This window comes from Ceratosolen solmsi, unplaced genomic scaffold, assembly GCF_000503995.2.
Source record: "Ceratosolen solmsi marchali unplaced genomic scaffold, CerSol_1.0 scaffold1, whole genome shotgun sequence".
Lineage (NCBI taxonomy): Eukaryota > Metazoa > Arthropoda > Insecta > Hymenoptera > Agaonidae > Ceratosolen > Ceratosolen solmsi.
In genome coordinates, this window is record NW_011948415.1 from 7311610 (window position 1) to 7329864 (window position 18255).

An 18255-nucleotide genomic window follows, 5' to 3' on the forward strand; every position below is an offset into this window, starting at 1 on the left:
CTTATGGACAGTGCTGGGGATTGGAAGTTTACTTTAGACGATCGTTAATGGATATGCAAGTGCTGGGTATTCCTCTACGTATATATATATAGTAGAATAGACGATAAAAATTGAAATTAAATGAGTGATGAACTGACTGAATGTAATCATACTATTTATAATCATGTAAGTTGTTCACGCCAGAAATAAATTTGACCAATTATTTTACATATTTTATATTTTTTCCAGAAAACACTGCAATAATAGTATAATTTCATAATAATAATAATAATAATAATAATAATAATAAAATTATATTGTTATTAGATGATGAAATCTCTCATTTATTTGCATTGTTACATTAATTATATCTTTAAATTATGTATAAGATTAAATTGTGTTTACAGTAATGAATTTATCTGACAATGTAATATATCATTATTATTAGGGTAAGTGTACCATATCTTATTCTACTCCAGACATTCCTTAATACATTGCCCATAAATTGTTGGTTGATTATTATAAGCCACGGAAGCACCTAAATTTTTAGTTCATTTGCAACTTTTCAGTTACTATTATAGCTGTATTTCTCAATTTGGTTTAGAAAAACAAATTTTAACTAGAAAAGTATGTTTTCATGAAATATTGTACACTAGAGAGCTCGTAGCTATTGCAAACTTTGTCTCTTTCTACCGTTCTTATTTTATCGGTTGAGTATATTATTAGCATGTATTCTAAAAATTATTCAATAATAGTATGATGTTTACAGTAGGATTTCTTATATTTTTAGTAAGTTTTGTCATTTTATTTATCTTTTTACGTATCTTTATTGCTCATATAGCCTATATTTCAACTGCACTTAGTACATTTAGTAAGTCTGACAAATTTGAAATCTCCTTACAAAATAATATCCAATAAATAAATATCTTTTTATTTTATCTTATTATCTTTTTATTATAATGAATAATTATGATAAATTATTTTGAGTTATATTATATTAAATTATAAAATCTTCGGCTGTAATATTAAATAAATATTTAAACTTTTTTTTTTAATTATATGGTAATTGAATTACAATGCATGAAACATAAATTTGATCATAATGGATTCTTCAGATTTGAAATATTTCTTTCCATTAATGAATATAAATTTTATATTTATTTAGAAAAGTCATTTGATGGCAATTGATACCAATGTTAGCTATTTAAATTAATTGATATAAATAAATAGTAATATATTTATAATTTTTGGTAGTAACTATGATGTATGTGTCGTTAATATTTTCATTATAACGGCAGATATTTAATGTTATATCATTACCAATTTTTTGAATAATATTAATATGCTATTTTATGTTCCGTAACGTAATAAGAATTAGAGCTGAATTACAATATGATTTCAATTAAGATTATCATAAATAGCAAAATGCAAATCAAATATTAAATACACCTTAGGACAGAATAAAAGAAATATACTTTGAAATTCATCTTAATTAAAAACTTTGAATAATTAAATTTCAATATGGTAAATTTAACTTTTCATGATCAATTAAAAAAAAAATTTTTTTTTTTCATATTGTTTCTTAATATTAAATAATTTTTATAAATCTATTTATTTCATTGAATATTTTTATATTTTTCTACTTATATGATTCGTTAATTTTATAAAATGTTTATCCAACATTCGGATTTGTTTATAAAAAATTATTTTCATAAATTTCATTGCCTCTTATTATTTTTATTTATTTTATAGAAATTTATTTAGTACTTCATATCTTTAGTTTTTCATTAAAATGTAATTTTAAATTGTATGAAATTTTAAATTTAAAATAATTTACATGATACAAAGTATGACTTGTATTGTTAGTATTAATGAATACTATTATTTGTTTACATGTATATATATATATATATATATATATATATATATATATATACATTGCAGTGTACGTTGTTAAGCTTCTTTGTATCTTAGACATAACATCCGCAGACTTATCTTATCAAGAAGTATAAAATGTACTAGTAGTGGGGAGAGAAATTTTAAATAGAATATAGAAAAATTGGTTTATCCATCAGGGGCTTATAAATGAAAAATCATTGAAAAAATTTGTTGGTGATAGGGTAATAAAGAAGAGAATTTTTTTTAATGTCAAAAAACAAAAGAATTTATTATACTATTTAATTGTATGCATTGATTTTTTATACAAAAGATAATGAAGTCCAGAAATACGTAACCTACATCTTTGATATTTCTTACGTAACAATATTTATAGTATCGAATATGCCTTGAAGCAAACACATTTAATACGAGTGCAATATTATTATCATTATTACTTAATATAATATCCTTAATTTCTTTAGAAATTCTTTAAGACTAAGTTATGTATTCAATATAATAGTCATTTTATTGTATTAAAATAATAAATATTAATTTTTTTGATTTTCACAACAAAATTACTAATAGGATTTTTAAACTTCACAGTTATATATTTTATTTTATAAGGGATTAAAATAGATGATTTTAATTAATGTTCGGTAAAAAATTAATGTAAATCATATTTTAATGAAATAATAAATATTTATTACACTGATAAAAAAAAAATTATTAATTTAAAAATTAAATGTATAAATTTATAAAAGTAATTTTATTAGATTTGTGTTTTCATTTTTTTTTTATATAAGTGCTTAATGATAAGCATTTAATACGCATTCTTACTTACTACATTATATTATGCAAGTTTCAAACTACTATTTGACATTTATTTCAATGTATACATTTACATCATTTTCAATAGCAAATAATAGAAACATGACTTATTAAGTCCACGATATGAAGCCAGAATATAATTTTCAGTTTATAAGCACTTATTTCCTTTATAATCAAATATACTTGTACCATAACATTTCATATTTTATTTGAAATAAACAATTTCATTGGCAATATATAAAAAGTATTTTTGTACTTTTAACTTCTTTTAACTTCTTTGAGAATATGTATTTATAATTGAATAGTATAGTTATTCGTAATAACGATAACTATTATTTAAAGAAGTCTTTAAATAAAAATAAATACCAAATAAATTCCAATAATATAGAAGGAATTATAAAGTTTAATTAGTTAATGTTTTTAATAAAAAATTTATATTAATAAAGTATTCTCAATGTTGTTTTGTGTAAAACTTTAGAAATATTCAACTAAGTTCTCAAATTATTCATTGATAAAATTACGAAGTTATGTATAACTTATATGTCAAGACTTTAAATTATTATAGAATTTATGTTTTGCAGCTTTTATTATGATAATATTAAATCAATCATAATATCTTAGATACATTTTATACTTTAATTATGAACATAGGTTTTACAATCTATAGAACGCACTTCGAAGAGCTTTGTTCGGTCATAATGAAGTACTAAAGTGGTACCAGATCTTCGCTTTCTTTGTAGAATAAACTATTAATTTAGTGGTATTTATGGGAGGTAAATACGATATTTAGAATTTATTTGGATAATAAGCATTTAATGCTATTAAAACTTTTTTTTTAATACACCGTAATTGATATTATAGATACTTCTATATTCGTATTAGGTATTAAATTTTCAAATTCCTTTGTAATTCTTTATTTATTAAATTGGGACAAGAATTTTAAATTAAAAATATTTCGAATATGTTTGCGGTGCTATTCGAGATCGTGATTCTTCAAGAATCGATTATGAACAAAGACTTTGGTAATAAGTTATATTATTTACAAAAAAAAAGATTTTTATTATAGGATGATCTTGTTGACGCCTTAAAAAATAAATATTAATATTCGTAGTAGCAGGATAGAAAACAACGTAAAGTTGTATTGAATATTTATATTTGAGAAGTTAATAAATGAAAAGTTTGAAGAGATATAATTGTAAATAAATAGATGTTATTTTATCATCGGCATATTTAAAATTCTTTTATTTTTCTGATATAATTTGTAACTGAGATAATTTTATTTTTAATCATTTAAAAATAATTTTATAATACTGTGATCTTATTTATGTTAATCTATTTTGCTACTTATCGCGTGAAAATAGAGAATCAAATAAAAATATTATAATTTTAGTGTATATTTTATTTTCGTAAATGCTTGACAATTTTCTTTTCATACGAAGTACCTATAAGATTATATATATATATATAATTTTTTTTTGGTACGCTCATTAATTTTTTGAACAAGCGTGTAAGATTGCAACCAAAGAAAACATTTAAATAGTGTCAGAACTAAAGCACAATTATGCGATGATAGAGTAACGAATGATAAATTGTGAATACGAAAGTATTATAAAAAGGGAGTTTAGAAAAAATACGGATGTATAATGAAAAAAGAATATTTAACGAATATCAAGATTATTTGTAAAATTTGCGTCGCTGTATATTAATTATTTTTGCGCGTGAATTCCGAGAGTAAAGATGCTGCTATAAGAATTAACTATTCTTTAAGTCTGCTAAAGTATTAATAATTTGTAATTTATCAATTATTAAATAAATTTGATAAATATTTTTTATTTTAGAAATATATTCTTTTGAATTTAAACCATTTTAAAATAATTTTTAAAATTCAATTATAGTTATGATGTAAATGTTATTTAAAATAATTTATTATCAACATTATTGAATAGAATGTATTTATAGTTTGCTTTTAATAGTAAATTCTTTGTTAGTAGGATTCAAAAGATACAACTGAATAAGTTACATCTAATTGAGTTCTAATATTAAAGTAAAGTCTAATTTATATTTACAATAATCTTTAGATCTAAAAGGTTTTTGTATAAGCTACACGATTAAGCTTATCAGAATGTATTATGTCTTTATTGTTAAGAAATTATTAACATTGTTATTTATAAGAATAATTCAATTGTATATAAATTTTTTTTATCACTGACATTTTTATTATTTTTATATTAAAATTAAAAATAATTTAATTATCTATATAAATGTCCAATGGATGAAGCTTTCAAATTCATACGTTAACATTATAAAGTAAAGTTAGTGATAAATTAATAGTGCATGACGTTTAAGTATTGAATTTAATAAACTTGTGATATTTAAAACCAATATTTGTCTTCTTAATGTTTTTAATATGAATGTTTATATGAATCGTATAAATCCTCTTCAAATAAAAAATTAAATAGTTTTCGATAACTATAGATCAATTTAGTACACGTTCTATTATTATATAATTTATATATTTAATTTAATATATTTAATTATAAATTTATATATATATATATATATATTATATAATTATATTAGAAAAATATAATTGAAAGAATAGAAAAGATAAGAATAGAAAAATAATGTACTCGTTGTAAAACTTATTAGTCATAGAGACTTTGAGATACATGAAATTGTAACTTATTGATGTCAAGTCAATCCTTTTATAATCTTTCTTTCCGTCAAAAGCACTGCCTCTTATGTGCAGTGAATTCTGTGATCTATAATACGCAAAAAAGCGAAGGGAAAGCTTCCCAGAAATTTACAAGCTTGTTTATATGTGCTTAGGTAATATATAAGAATGCGGAAGAGGAATTCTGTCGTCTGCAGGAACTCTTCTATGATAAATACTTAGAATAATATTAATTTATACATAATTAGATGGGCTACAAAGAGGTGGGTCGATAATCTTACTGGTCTTATTTTAATGAAAAGTAAAAAGAAGAAAATGCAATATTCAGGTATTATAAGTATAATATAAAGAAGTTTTGAAATAAGAACGTATTATAAATAAATTATTTGTACAGCGTGATTACTTTACTAGTTAAGAGAAGCGAAAATTCTAGTGCTAAATGTCACATTGTAAAAACTAAACATAAAAAAAGGGACGAATAATAATAATAACAATAATAGTAATAATAATATTAATAATAATAATGAATATGGAACATAAATCATTTATCTATTGATGATCACGTGATATTTATTTTTTACTTATACAGATATAATTATCCAGTAACCAATGCATTATATAAAACATTATAATGATGCCAGAAAAATTCCAAGAAAATTCTATACAAAATGAAGGCGTACGTTGTAATGAAAAAATGGATGGATTTTAAAGCTAGTTTTATTGTAAATAGACAATTACACTATCGAGTATGGAATTAATAATATATCGAGATATTAGGTTCCATCTGAATTTAGAGCAATTATAGTAAGTCATATAATTGGCTTGAATAATGAATACTACACATTTATGCCTCTCTTTTTTCGTTAAAATTTCTGCTTGTATTTATAGTTTTTAAATATAAAACTTTGAAATTGCACCAATGCGCTTTTATAAAATTTATTTGGTTTTTAAATTCAATATTCAAGTAGGTTAATATTTCTTAACTTATGAATAAATAATTAATTACTATTGGTAAAAAGTAAATTATAAGTATCTCTATTATATATAAAGGAAGAAGAATATTTTTGAATTTCAATTTTATTATTTATCTATTATTGAACAAAACCATACTACATTACTTTCTATTGTATTTTATACTACATTTTATTATTATAAAAATGCTGCACAACACTCACGTCGTGAAAATACTTCCAATAAATTATAATAGTAGATATATAGAGGCTTTAGATAGTTTATATACTGCACATGTTTATGCGCACAAAAATGTCTTGGATTTGTAGATACATAAGATATATTATTATGATACAAATTTTTATACAAGTAAATTAGTAAATAAAAATCTATTCATGAAATATATTATTCAATTTATTTTTTATGATTTGAACATTTTAAATATAATTTTAAGTTATAAATTTATTGAAGCAGTTAAAAAGAGAAAAATTGATTTTATAAAGTAAATTGATTTGTTTTTAAAAGGTAGCCGAGTATGTGCGTTTTCTATTAAACTCAAATGCATTGATATAATCTGTTCATATATTTTTAGCAAATTCAATATTTAGTCAAAATGTGTCTTATGTTGAAATGATCAGCCTAATTGCGTGTGAAGATTAAGATAAGTAGCGTTAGAACAAATTTTCAAATAATCGATGGATAAAAAAAGGTAGCTGAAGATCAATTATGAAAAAGATGTTTAGAAAAATTGTAATAGTATAAAAAGAATTAGAAAGAGAATTACAGTTATATAATTTTATCGTTTTTTAAATGTTCCTTCTCTATGCCAATATTTTATATTGCTTGAATTTATTATTTATTTAGTTATTTATATATCTATAATATTCTTTGCGTATTATTTCATCATTAGTTATAAATATTTCCACAGTCACATATCTATTTATAATTTAATGAAAGCGTACAGGACATTCACTTAAGCACAATGACTTCTAATTTATGATCAATAGTTTTTACTTTATATATATATATGCATACATACATATATACATATTTTCATTTTTTAATCGACTAGGTATTTTTATACTCTATAATGAAAATAAATATTCTTTAATGACTTGTTCATTCGTGACAATTTATAATGCATTTATAATACAATATGTGCGTGAGTGTGAATCAGAGAAGACAAAGCGTAAGATTAGATTGTCTCTAGTTGTTGACAGAACTAGAGATAGAAAATGACATATAGAAAAGAAAACAATATTACTACTAGAGAGAAAAATGAAAAAAGGTATAAATAGGGATAATGTATGGTAAAACTAAAATATCGTTTGACTGGTATAGGCATTTTTAACATTTAATAATTATTATCAGGTTCGTGAAATTCCAAGGCGTCTATTATTACTTTAATAATTATCTATCGCATTGACAGATAATGATTAATTTTTATTATTTTCTTAGTATTTTAATAAACATATTAAAATAGTGGTTTGATGTTTTAGAAAGTACATATTTATCACTTTACTAATGAATACATATATTAATGTTTATGGTAATACTTTTGTCTTTGTCTTCAGTAATAATCTTAATAATCTTAATAATAACATCTTGGTCCTTCAACAATCGGATGACTGGAATCCTAAGCATTTGATCCTTCGAGCCGGATAAGTAGAAGTTAGTGCATTCATTCAATAATCACACGATAGGACAGACGTGCCACTACATTCTCTGATCATATACCATCGCAACACTGCAGTTTCTATTATAAGGACACACAGTAACTGTGTCACAACACAATAACGAATCTCTTCAATAATGTAAGATTCCTTGTTCTTCTCTCATACTACATCAACTTACAAAAAATGCATTAAAAAAAATTTTTAAAAATGCCAAACCAAGAGAAGAAGGAGACAAGGAAAACCACAGATCCTGAAGTGTCTATGACACAGGAAGTGGAAAAACGCATAATCCGCAGCGTCGCTACAGAGCGATTACAAGCAGAATTTTTGAAGGCTCAAAGTCAGTAGAGTCGAATTACAGTAATAAAGGACCAAAGTCACCAGTTCCGGGTGGGAGAAAAGTAAGGATAAGTGGAAGGGATAGTGCTTCCATTTAATAATTAACAGATCTGTTGGTGCTGTATGTTGCGTTTATTTTACAATTACTGTTACGGATTGAAGCAGTTGAAAGCGGAATACAAAAGTGGGAGAGGTACAAGCTCCCGGACATTTACGTTATAAACACAATTCAGCGAATTTGGAAGATTTCACTACGCAGAATACTTGAATATTAGATTATAATTCCGACTAGCAATGCCGATGAACCCTCCAAGGCTATATCCTAGTGACGTCACGATAATGATCGGCATAGTAACAGACACCGGTGCGCTACCGGCGTTGCAAGCTCTTACGACAATATTTAAGAGCAGCGCTTGACGCGCATCTTCCTTGTGCTAGTACTAATCGCGCAGTCGCTACGACGAGTTCACTATTCTACATTCAAGTGTTACCACTACGGCATCATTCACTAACTATTCACGTATGTAAGCATCAAGCAGTTTAAAGAACTAATAGTGACGCCAAACCAATATAGGCTCTCACGCCTACGTAAGCAGCAACGCACACGGACGTTCTTTACTACCACTTCAAAGGCAGCGGCGCTCACGCTCTCACCGGCGGCTAAGGCAGTATCGTCTCACTCGCTCCCGTGATGCGCGTCTGCTACTACAGAGACTCGTCTCGTAAAGGGAGGGAACGCGCCTCGCACTGCCGAGAGTACACACACTCTCACCATCACATAAAACAATTGAAGAAACTTCACCACATAATTTACTCACGCTATCCATTCATACTCTTTATGACCATTAACCAATTGTTATATTATTAATAAAGGAAAGGCAAGATACACTGTGTGTAGAATTGAATTATTGCATTTGCCTCCTCCACTTGCCCGCAACACTTCCACCCACCATCAAAGGGATGTTTTTCAGTCTGATCTCAGACAATTTGGTCCTTCGAGCCGGATAAGTGGAAGTCAGTGCATTAGTTCAATACTACTGCATCGAAAAAAACAGCCATAGTAAAAATATTTGCAAGCAGACAACCAATCACAATTCAAGAAAGTTTCTTCAATACTGTAAGTACGCTACTATTGTACTTTATTATAACCAAATGTCAACCCAAGACAGAAAGGAAATCAAGGAACCGTTGAGTGCAAATGCATCCACTGTCCATGAACGTACCACTCGTAGCACAATAAAGGACAAACTATCAAGTGAGGATATACTAAAGGTTCAAACACAGTTGACACGCATATCCACACTAAAGAGAATAAGCAATAGTATCAGCAGAAGGAGCACAGACCTCAACCTTGATGAGGTACTATCTATGGGAGACACCATTGATGAGATACATAAGACATTCTTAATAGAACATAACTATATTGAAAACACCTGGCCAGCGACAGGTATCAATCATGAATACTTTACAAAGGGGTCATTGAAAGAAGAGCTCATGTGCTATTCCACTGCAAGAGCGAATATCAGAAGGCTGTGTCGGGAATTAGGCGAATCAACACAACCAAGTAAAACCACCAATAACAATCAGTTTATTGGAAAGTCAAGGGAAATAACAAGCCTTCCCGACATCCTCATTCCAAAATTCACCGGAGATTATTTGGCGTGGCCCATGTTTAGAGACCTATTCCAATCACTAATTCTCCAAAGTAAGAAACTAAGTGACGTGCAAAAATTACACTATCCGCGCAACTGCCTAGAAGGATCAGCAGCAATAATAATATCAGGCAGATCGTTGCAGAATACTTCACTAGTTTCAGCCTAGAACAAACTGTTGGAAAAATATAATTCTTCCCGAATAGCATTAAAATCACTCATACGACAAAACATCAATATCTCACCAGAGGCTATGAAATCTACTACTGAATTAGAAAAATTACTGAGAGGACTGAATAATTTACTGGAAGTGTTATGGATTGAAACAGTTGAAAGCGAAATAAAAAGGTGGGAGAGGTATGAGCTCCCGGACAGTTGTTTATAAACACTAGCCAACGAACTCGAGAAATGTTTCTACGCCGAAAACTCGAATATACGATTATAATTCCGAAAATTAATGCCAATGAACCTTCAAGGCTATGCCCTATTGACGTCACGACAAATATCGGCATAGCAACGGACACCGGATCGCTACAGGTGCTTAAAACTACCACGAGAATATTTAAGGGCTACGATTCACGCGCAGCGCTCAGTCTAGTCTAGTAAGAATTACGCAGTCAACACGACGGGCTCACTATTCAATCTTCAAGCTTCTCTCTACAGTCATCACTCACTGTAGCAATACACGTATGTAATACTCAAACAATAAGCAATCTAATAATTCAATAGTGATGCCACATTGTCAGAATCCGTTAACCAAACTTAAATTAATAAAACGCTAGTGCTAACATAATGCGAGTAAAATGATCGAAATCATACTACACATATTAATGGATCACACCGACGACTAAGGCAGCAAAAAACCGGTCCCCTTTAGAAAGCTTTGATATGACATCGGCAGCTCTTACGCACCTACACTAAAGCAGCAGCGACCCGGTCTCGCTTGGACGACTTTGGTACGACAGCGTCGACTCACACGCATACTACTACTTCGGCATTTCTAGGCAAGGAAGGAGCCACTCCGCACACCAAGGAGAGTACACACACTCTCCCCAGCACGTAACACAATTGAAGAACTCCCGCAATTTATTAATTCGCACCCTCATTCATACGCTTATGATCATTAACTATTAATTATATTATTATATTTTAATAAAGGAAAGACAAGAACGACTGCTTGTAGTATTGAATAATTGCATTGCCCCTTCTACTTGCTAGCAACCCCTCTACCGACCATCAAAGGGAGAGTTTTTTTAGTCTGATCCCAGACAGGAAGCAATACAACAGTATGACATCCCAGATGCATGGGACGCCCTAATGGTACACGTGGCATTAATGCAAGTCAACGATCAAACGAAAACCGAATGAGAACGATCACTAAGGAGTAATACTACATACTCAAGGTTCGCACAATTAAGAACATTTATACTGGCCCAAGTAAAAGCGCTAGAAAACGTCATAGAGATGAAAGAGCGTGGAACTCGCCAAATGTTTAGAATTCCAGCCACCAATATGATCGCAGATTACGGTGGGTGGATTAGACCGTACCACCGGTTTAATGGTGATGGGGGGGGGGTGAGAGGTTAATGCATCAATTCAAAGTAACACAATTGGTTTCAATGACCTTTATTTAAGTAGTTGTTACAGTAATATTGGTGTTGTTAATTATAGTGAGAATTGTTGATTGTAGTAACCAGGCAACTGATATTAAGTCGGAACATCGTCTGGGAGTGCAAGCCTCGTAAGGTAACTCGGGAGTATTGATTACGGGTTCTGGCTTCTAAATCAACGGAGTCTTTCTTGTTCGAGAGTTGTGTATTGTGTGAGTTGACGCCCACATTATACTGGGCATTATTCGGCTCGCGGATGTTTAGACGCTTGAGTCGACGCTCGAATCGTACCGAGCGAGATTCGGCTCGCGACTAATTAGGTGTTTGACTCGATGCTAGAATTGAACTGAGTGATATTCGGCTCGTGACGGTGGTGGGGATTATTACGCATTGTTGTCGCCCTCTTTTGTGGTTTGATCAGAACCAATTTGTTTTGGCGTGACCGGCAATGTTTCACAGTGATAATGAGAATCTACTAATCAGTATCGGCGCTCTCTTTAGCGATCTGATAAGAATCAAGTCGCACAGGTTTCACTGATAGTGTAGACGTGGGCCGCGAACGGTCACGAGAAATCGGGGAGGATCACGAGAAGTGTAAGTAACATGCTGGAGATGGCTAGTGTCACGTTGCGGAGGACGCACCGATAGCTGGCCAGCAATAATAATAATCGAATAATCAATATGTACAATCAATATACCTTGCACGGAATTCTTTAGACGACTTTGACTATCACAGATATGACTGGCACTAGTTTCACTTGAGTAATTCAACACTTCAAACAAGAAATTCGTAAGAATATGTCAGCCATCAACTGCCCATGAGAAACCAGAAAGAAACAGCAAATCCTACAACAGGCAAATACTATGTATTTACTGCCAAGAAAGACACAAAATTTGGACATGCAGTCGATTCAGGAAGCTCAGCAGTGCCGACAGATTGGCTGCGATAAAGAAGCTACAGCTATGCACTAACTGCCTTGGCAACAATCTACCTAGCCCATGCTTCAGCAAAAGGGGATTCACGGACTGCAGCAAGTCACGTCACACTCTATTGCATGAAGAACTTAGCCCTACATCCAAAGACGCCAGCCCATCACTACACACCAGATGACTAGACAGGAATACTGACACAGAAAACCGCAACTCACAATTATTTAGCACTAGTGTCATAAAACATCTGGAAAACTCCAGTGAAACGTGCTCATGCTTTCCAGTACAGTAAAACTTTATATGTTTATTGCCAAGAAAACACTAACGTAGATTCTGCACGAATACCAGATCTGCGTAAATTATCGAGTACAATACATTTCCTAAAATTCACTGCAATCCAAAAACCCCGTACGTGCAACAACATGCAATAGCCGTACGTGCGCACTCGGCCTTTAAGACAATGCATCCATTATTTTAACTACGCCGCATTTGAAAATCGACCACGCCCAAGAGGACCCTGCATCTAGCCAAGTCCCAGAGAAGGGAGAAGCGACCAAGGAGAGGTGACCAATAGCAAGGGTTCCCCACTTTCGACACTTTCCCGATTACGATATTCGGAACTGAGCCCGGAAGGAAGTGGAAATAAAGGCGTGCATAATCTATTGTGCTGCCCAAGATCAACCTCTGATTGGTTAATTGATAGAAGGAGGGGTCCCAAGTGGAACTGGACCAGTGAACCATTTAAGAAAGAACAATGTAATGTAGCACCACTTGTTCCAATTCTAACTCTTCTCATAATTGAAGGACAAGTCACGACTTACTCTCTCACGGAGGAGGACCGGAGACAAAGTCGTTCAGCTGAATCTAATAGAAGTTCTTTCTACGATTGTGAATTAGTATACAGTTAAAATTGATCTGATCAAGATTAGATTGCATAGGACCAGACCACTAGTAATCTCACTTGGAGACAAGGAAGGAACTTAAGAACTGCAATTATTGAAGGGGAACTTCACATCAAGCCAACGAAGAGAGACTGGAAGAATCACGCTACACTGTAAGTAAGTCCTTACCGCTAGTACTGATTCTGTATCTCTCGGCTTTACTCTGAAAACGGACGGCTGAAGGTCCGACTAGTGAATCTTCCCATGCATGCTCTAAAAGCAAGACCAGCTGTTAACACCACACAGTGGCTTTTCATTTCGTCCAACGACCAGTTGTTGACGCCACAAGTAGCGCACAGCTTCGCATAACCTCTATTTAGGCTCGTAAACGGCCTATTATTCAGAGGCAACTACAACATGTGTTAAGTTGAAACACGGCAAGATAGTAGTATTCGACTAGAACACTACAACAACCATAACCTCAAAAGTGATAATATTCAATAGATTATGTTTCTTTTCACAGTAAATCATAATCTCACAAATTACACGTCGAGAATAAGGAATTGATTATCCTCTAGTTCTTCAATAAAAGTATATCTCAACGCCGCAAGATCATTAAGAAATATAAAAGTCATTGTAATCTCATCACGGTTAATGATCCCTACTTGGAAATAAAGTGAAATAAATAAAATAAACAGCAGTAATAATGATATGTGTTAATTATTGAATCAGTGTATTAAACCTTTACTTGCCCAGCATTTCTCACACAACATCTAGTGGTTTTTTTGTTCTAAGTTGATTTTGCACGTTTGGCTGACGAGTCAGATTAGTAGAATTATTTTTTGATCATTTGGTCCTTTGAGCCAGATTAGTGAAGGTTAGTGTATTTATTTAATATTAATACAAATAGAGAATGGCTTGCCAACAGGAAAGCAGTGATGAAATGGCAGCGTCAACTGCGAGTGGAACAAGAGTCACTCATAGTGCTAACAAAGAAAGACCATCCGATGAACATACGCTCAAGCATCAGGACAATTCAATCGGATAGCAACTATCAAAACATTGATAAAAAGCCTTCTCACGTCTCACATAGACGCAGACATTGATGAAATAATATGCATTAAAGAGGCCATTGATGAAATTCATAAAATGTTCAATAAGGAACATTAGTACATTGAATCAACTTGGCTATCGTCGTTTATCAATCATGATTATTTCACACAAAATGCATAAGGAGAGGAGATCCAGTGCCACATTGAGGTCTAAAGTAAGATAAGAAAATTGTGTCGTGAACTCAATGTGTCACCGAATCCAGTAAATAAATCAGAGGACACCTCTACAACAGAAGGAAGAACAAAGGAAATAAATCGTCTTCCTGACATCCCTATTCCTAAGTTCTTGGGGGATTACATGGCTTGGCCCTCATTCAAGCACCTATTTGAATCACTTGTACTTAAAAGCAGTAAGTTAAGCAAAGTGCAAAAATTTCATTATTTGCCGTCTGCATTAGAGGGACCAGCATTTAAAATGGTATCTAGACTATCACTACAAAATACTTCCTTCAGCATAGCTTGGAAGAAATTAATGGAGAAGTTTGATAGTCCAAGATTAGCAGTGAACCCACACTTGCAAAAAATGCTCAAGACCACTCAAGAAAGAGATCAGCCATCGAATTGGACGAGACGATAAACTATGTAGGTGACATTATCGATGGATTGAATCTTTTTGAAATACAAAACCCACGGGAAGCACTTGGAGTACATCAAGTCATAAAATAAAAGGATGAGCAAACACGAACTGAATGGGGAAGATTGTTAGGTAATTCAAAAGTGTATCCTTATGCTCAACTAAGAATTTACTTTGCCGCCCAAGTAACAGCGTTAGAAAATGCTTGTTGGATTGAGGTGAAAGAGACAAAACCTCAAAGTAAGTCAAGACCCAAGGGGAGACAACAAATCAAGGCGTTCCACTCCACGACACAGGAAGATAATAATAAAACCCCACCTAACAAAACCTGTCAATACTGTAAGAAGAAACACCGCCTGTTTGACTGCAATCATTTCAAGGAGTTATCAATCGACAACAGATGAACATTTGTAAAAAATAACAAACTATATTTTAACTGTTTACAAGGTCATAAGGGCTTCTGCACAAGTAAAATATTTTGCAACAAGTGCAATAGACGACACCACTCCATATTACACAGAAATCAACTGATAATTGCAAATGAGAAGGAGAAGGACAAGTCCTCTATCTGACTAGAAGGGTTTATAGTCAGACAGCCAGTGATTACCACACCATTGGCCACTGCAATAGTAAAGATTCAGCACCAACAACTACGATAAAGGCTCGACTATTAGTTGATACTGGATCAGAAACCACGTTTGTTGTTGAAGAATTAATTAAAAGACTGCAATTAATTCGACAACACTCCGCTGTTCAAATTTATGGAATTGGCAGAAAGACGTCTATCCAAAGTAAAGGTTATGTATCTCTCATTCTGATATCTACTCATCCTCTTTCTAGAAAGCTCAAAAATATTCTGGATAAAGGCAACGCAAGCCACCTATTTTTCTCAAGAGATTAATTCTATGAAATCAAACCTGAGTTTACCACAATCACATGTTTTTCATCAACTAACAGCATTCATTGACTCACAAGGAGTCATTAGAGTTGGAGGAAGATTAATGAAATCGTCATTGACATACGAGCAAAGGCATCCAGCAATTCTACCACGTCACACTCAATTTATTAACCTCTTAATAGCTCATTCCCATGTTAGAACACTTCATGGAAGCACGCAACTCACGCTGGCGGACACTCGACAACAGTATTGGATTATAGGAGGATAACAAGCGGTAAAATCTCATGTTCTATGATGCCCCATATGCGCACGGCAGAGGGGAATTCGAGCCCAACAATTGATGGGCCAATTACCACTATCTAGAATAACGCCATCCAGACCATTTTCGTACACCGGTGTTGACTATGCTGGCCCCATGACTATAAAAACTTGGAAGGGCAAGGGCGCTAAGACTCAGAAGGCATGGATTTGCGTTTTTGTATGCTTTGCTACATCGGCTGTTCATTTCAAAGCTGTCAGCGACTACACCACTGAAGGTTTCATAGCCACTTTTCGGCGATTCACATCTCGCTGAGGCATTCTCCACACGTTGTATTCAGATTGTGGTACAACATTTGCAGGAGCTAACAAGGAATTAAAAAGGTTATTCTCAAAAAACTCGTATGGACAAGTAATAAAACCCAATATCATCAAGTCTTTACCATCTTTACCTATAACACAATTATCCATGTTCGTCTGGGTAATTATTGGACCAGTCGACAATCACTCTCACACTGCAACATCAATGACCATAATCACAGAGGATCTAGAAGATACCCTGCAAAACCTACTAATGAAATTCTGGATACAAGAAGAAGTACCAAGGGGTCTAGAAGGTCAACCAATCCAGATCAGCAGCAGTGCGAACAGCACTGTGTAGAGAATCAGGCACGCGCAGGTACAGGAATGTACATCGTAAAAATTCCCCTAAGAGAATCGCCTGCAACCCTCGGCGAATCATACAACGTGGCCCATCAATGCCTACTACACCTACAAAGACGGCTCATGAGAGACGGCAACTATCGAAAATTATACAATAAATTCATGACAGAGTATGATAAAATGAATCATATGCGAAGGCTACCTGAAAACTACCCGTCCAACAACAAAACGTACTATCTGCCGTATCATGGTGTATTAAATCCAGGCAGCTCTACTACCAAACTACGAGTGGTATTTAATGGGTCAAGCCCTTCATCAGCAGGACTATCGCTAAATGATATAATGCACAGGGGAGCCAACCTAAATCCAGACATTATAGATGTACCGATCTGGATACGAAAACACCGGTATTTATTTTCCACAGACATCACAAAGATGTACAGACAAATATTGGTCCACCAAGACGATTGGGACCTACAGCGAATTCTGTGGATGGACGAACAGGGCAACGAAGTAATATACCAATTAACAACAGTCACATATGGGACCAGAGCGCCCCCATTCTTAGCTGTACAAACACTCCTCCAACTTATACAGGACGAAGGAGACAACTACCCACTCGCAATACCTTCTCTTAAATACGGAAGATACGTAGATGATATCTTTGGAGGTGCGGACAATCTAAGCCAGCTAGTGGAAACAGCGACACAGTTAAGGGACCTCTGCATGGCAGGCGGATTCTTATTGGCAAAATGGCACTCCACGAACGAAGAAGTAATCACCGCCATTAAGGCACAACTGAATCCTGAATAGTCAGTAAACTTAAGCTAAAATACTAGCAAAATTCTAGGACTACTATTTGAGAATGTGAGAACGCTTAAAATGCAATAAAACATCTGGCAAGCGACATCGTAAAATTCACATTAGGATTCAAAACTTTTCTGCTCATAATTATTTCGCACTAGTGTCATAAAACATCTGGAAAACTCCAGTGAAACGTGTCTTTGCTTTACAGCGCAGTGGAACTAATGGGTTTATTGCCGGGAAAAACCCTTGAGTAGATTCCGAACGAATATCACTCGATATATGAAATATCGAGTACAAAACATTTCTTTATTCATTGCAACCAAAAATTCCCGAACGTGCGACAACTTGTATTAACCGCTTAGACTCATTAAGACAATACTTGCATTGCCTTCTGTGTCAGTCACATCTGGTCGGTCGCCTCCAAAACTGACCACGCCCAAGAGGACCCTTCATCTAGCCAAGTCCCAGAGAAGGGAGAAGCAATTAAGAAGAGATGACCAATAGCAAAAACTCCCCACTTCCGACACTTCTCTGATTAGCATATT

At 32.6% G+C, this 18255-nt stretch overlaps 1 protein-coding gene across 1 annotated transcript; it reads left to right on the forward strand.

The window, feature by feature from the left end:
• Positions 1 to 16927: 16927 nt before the first annotated feature.
• On the forward strand, positions 16928 to 17716 carry LOC105359038 (uncharacterized). Its single transcript, XM_011495514.1, has one exon. It carries the CDS (start codon positions 16928 to 16930, stop codon positions 17714 to 17716), a length of 789 nt encoding a protein of 262 aa, XP_011493816.1.
• The last annotated feature ends 539 nt before the right edge of the window (positions 17717 to 18255 follow it).

Excerpts from the sequence above, each read along its gene's own strand:
- LOC105359038 (XM_011495514.1), top strand. The coding sequence starts at position 16,928 with ATGTACATCGTAAAAATTCCCCTAAGAGAATCGCCTGCAACCCTCGGC.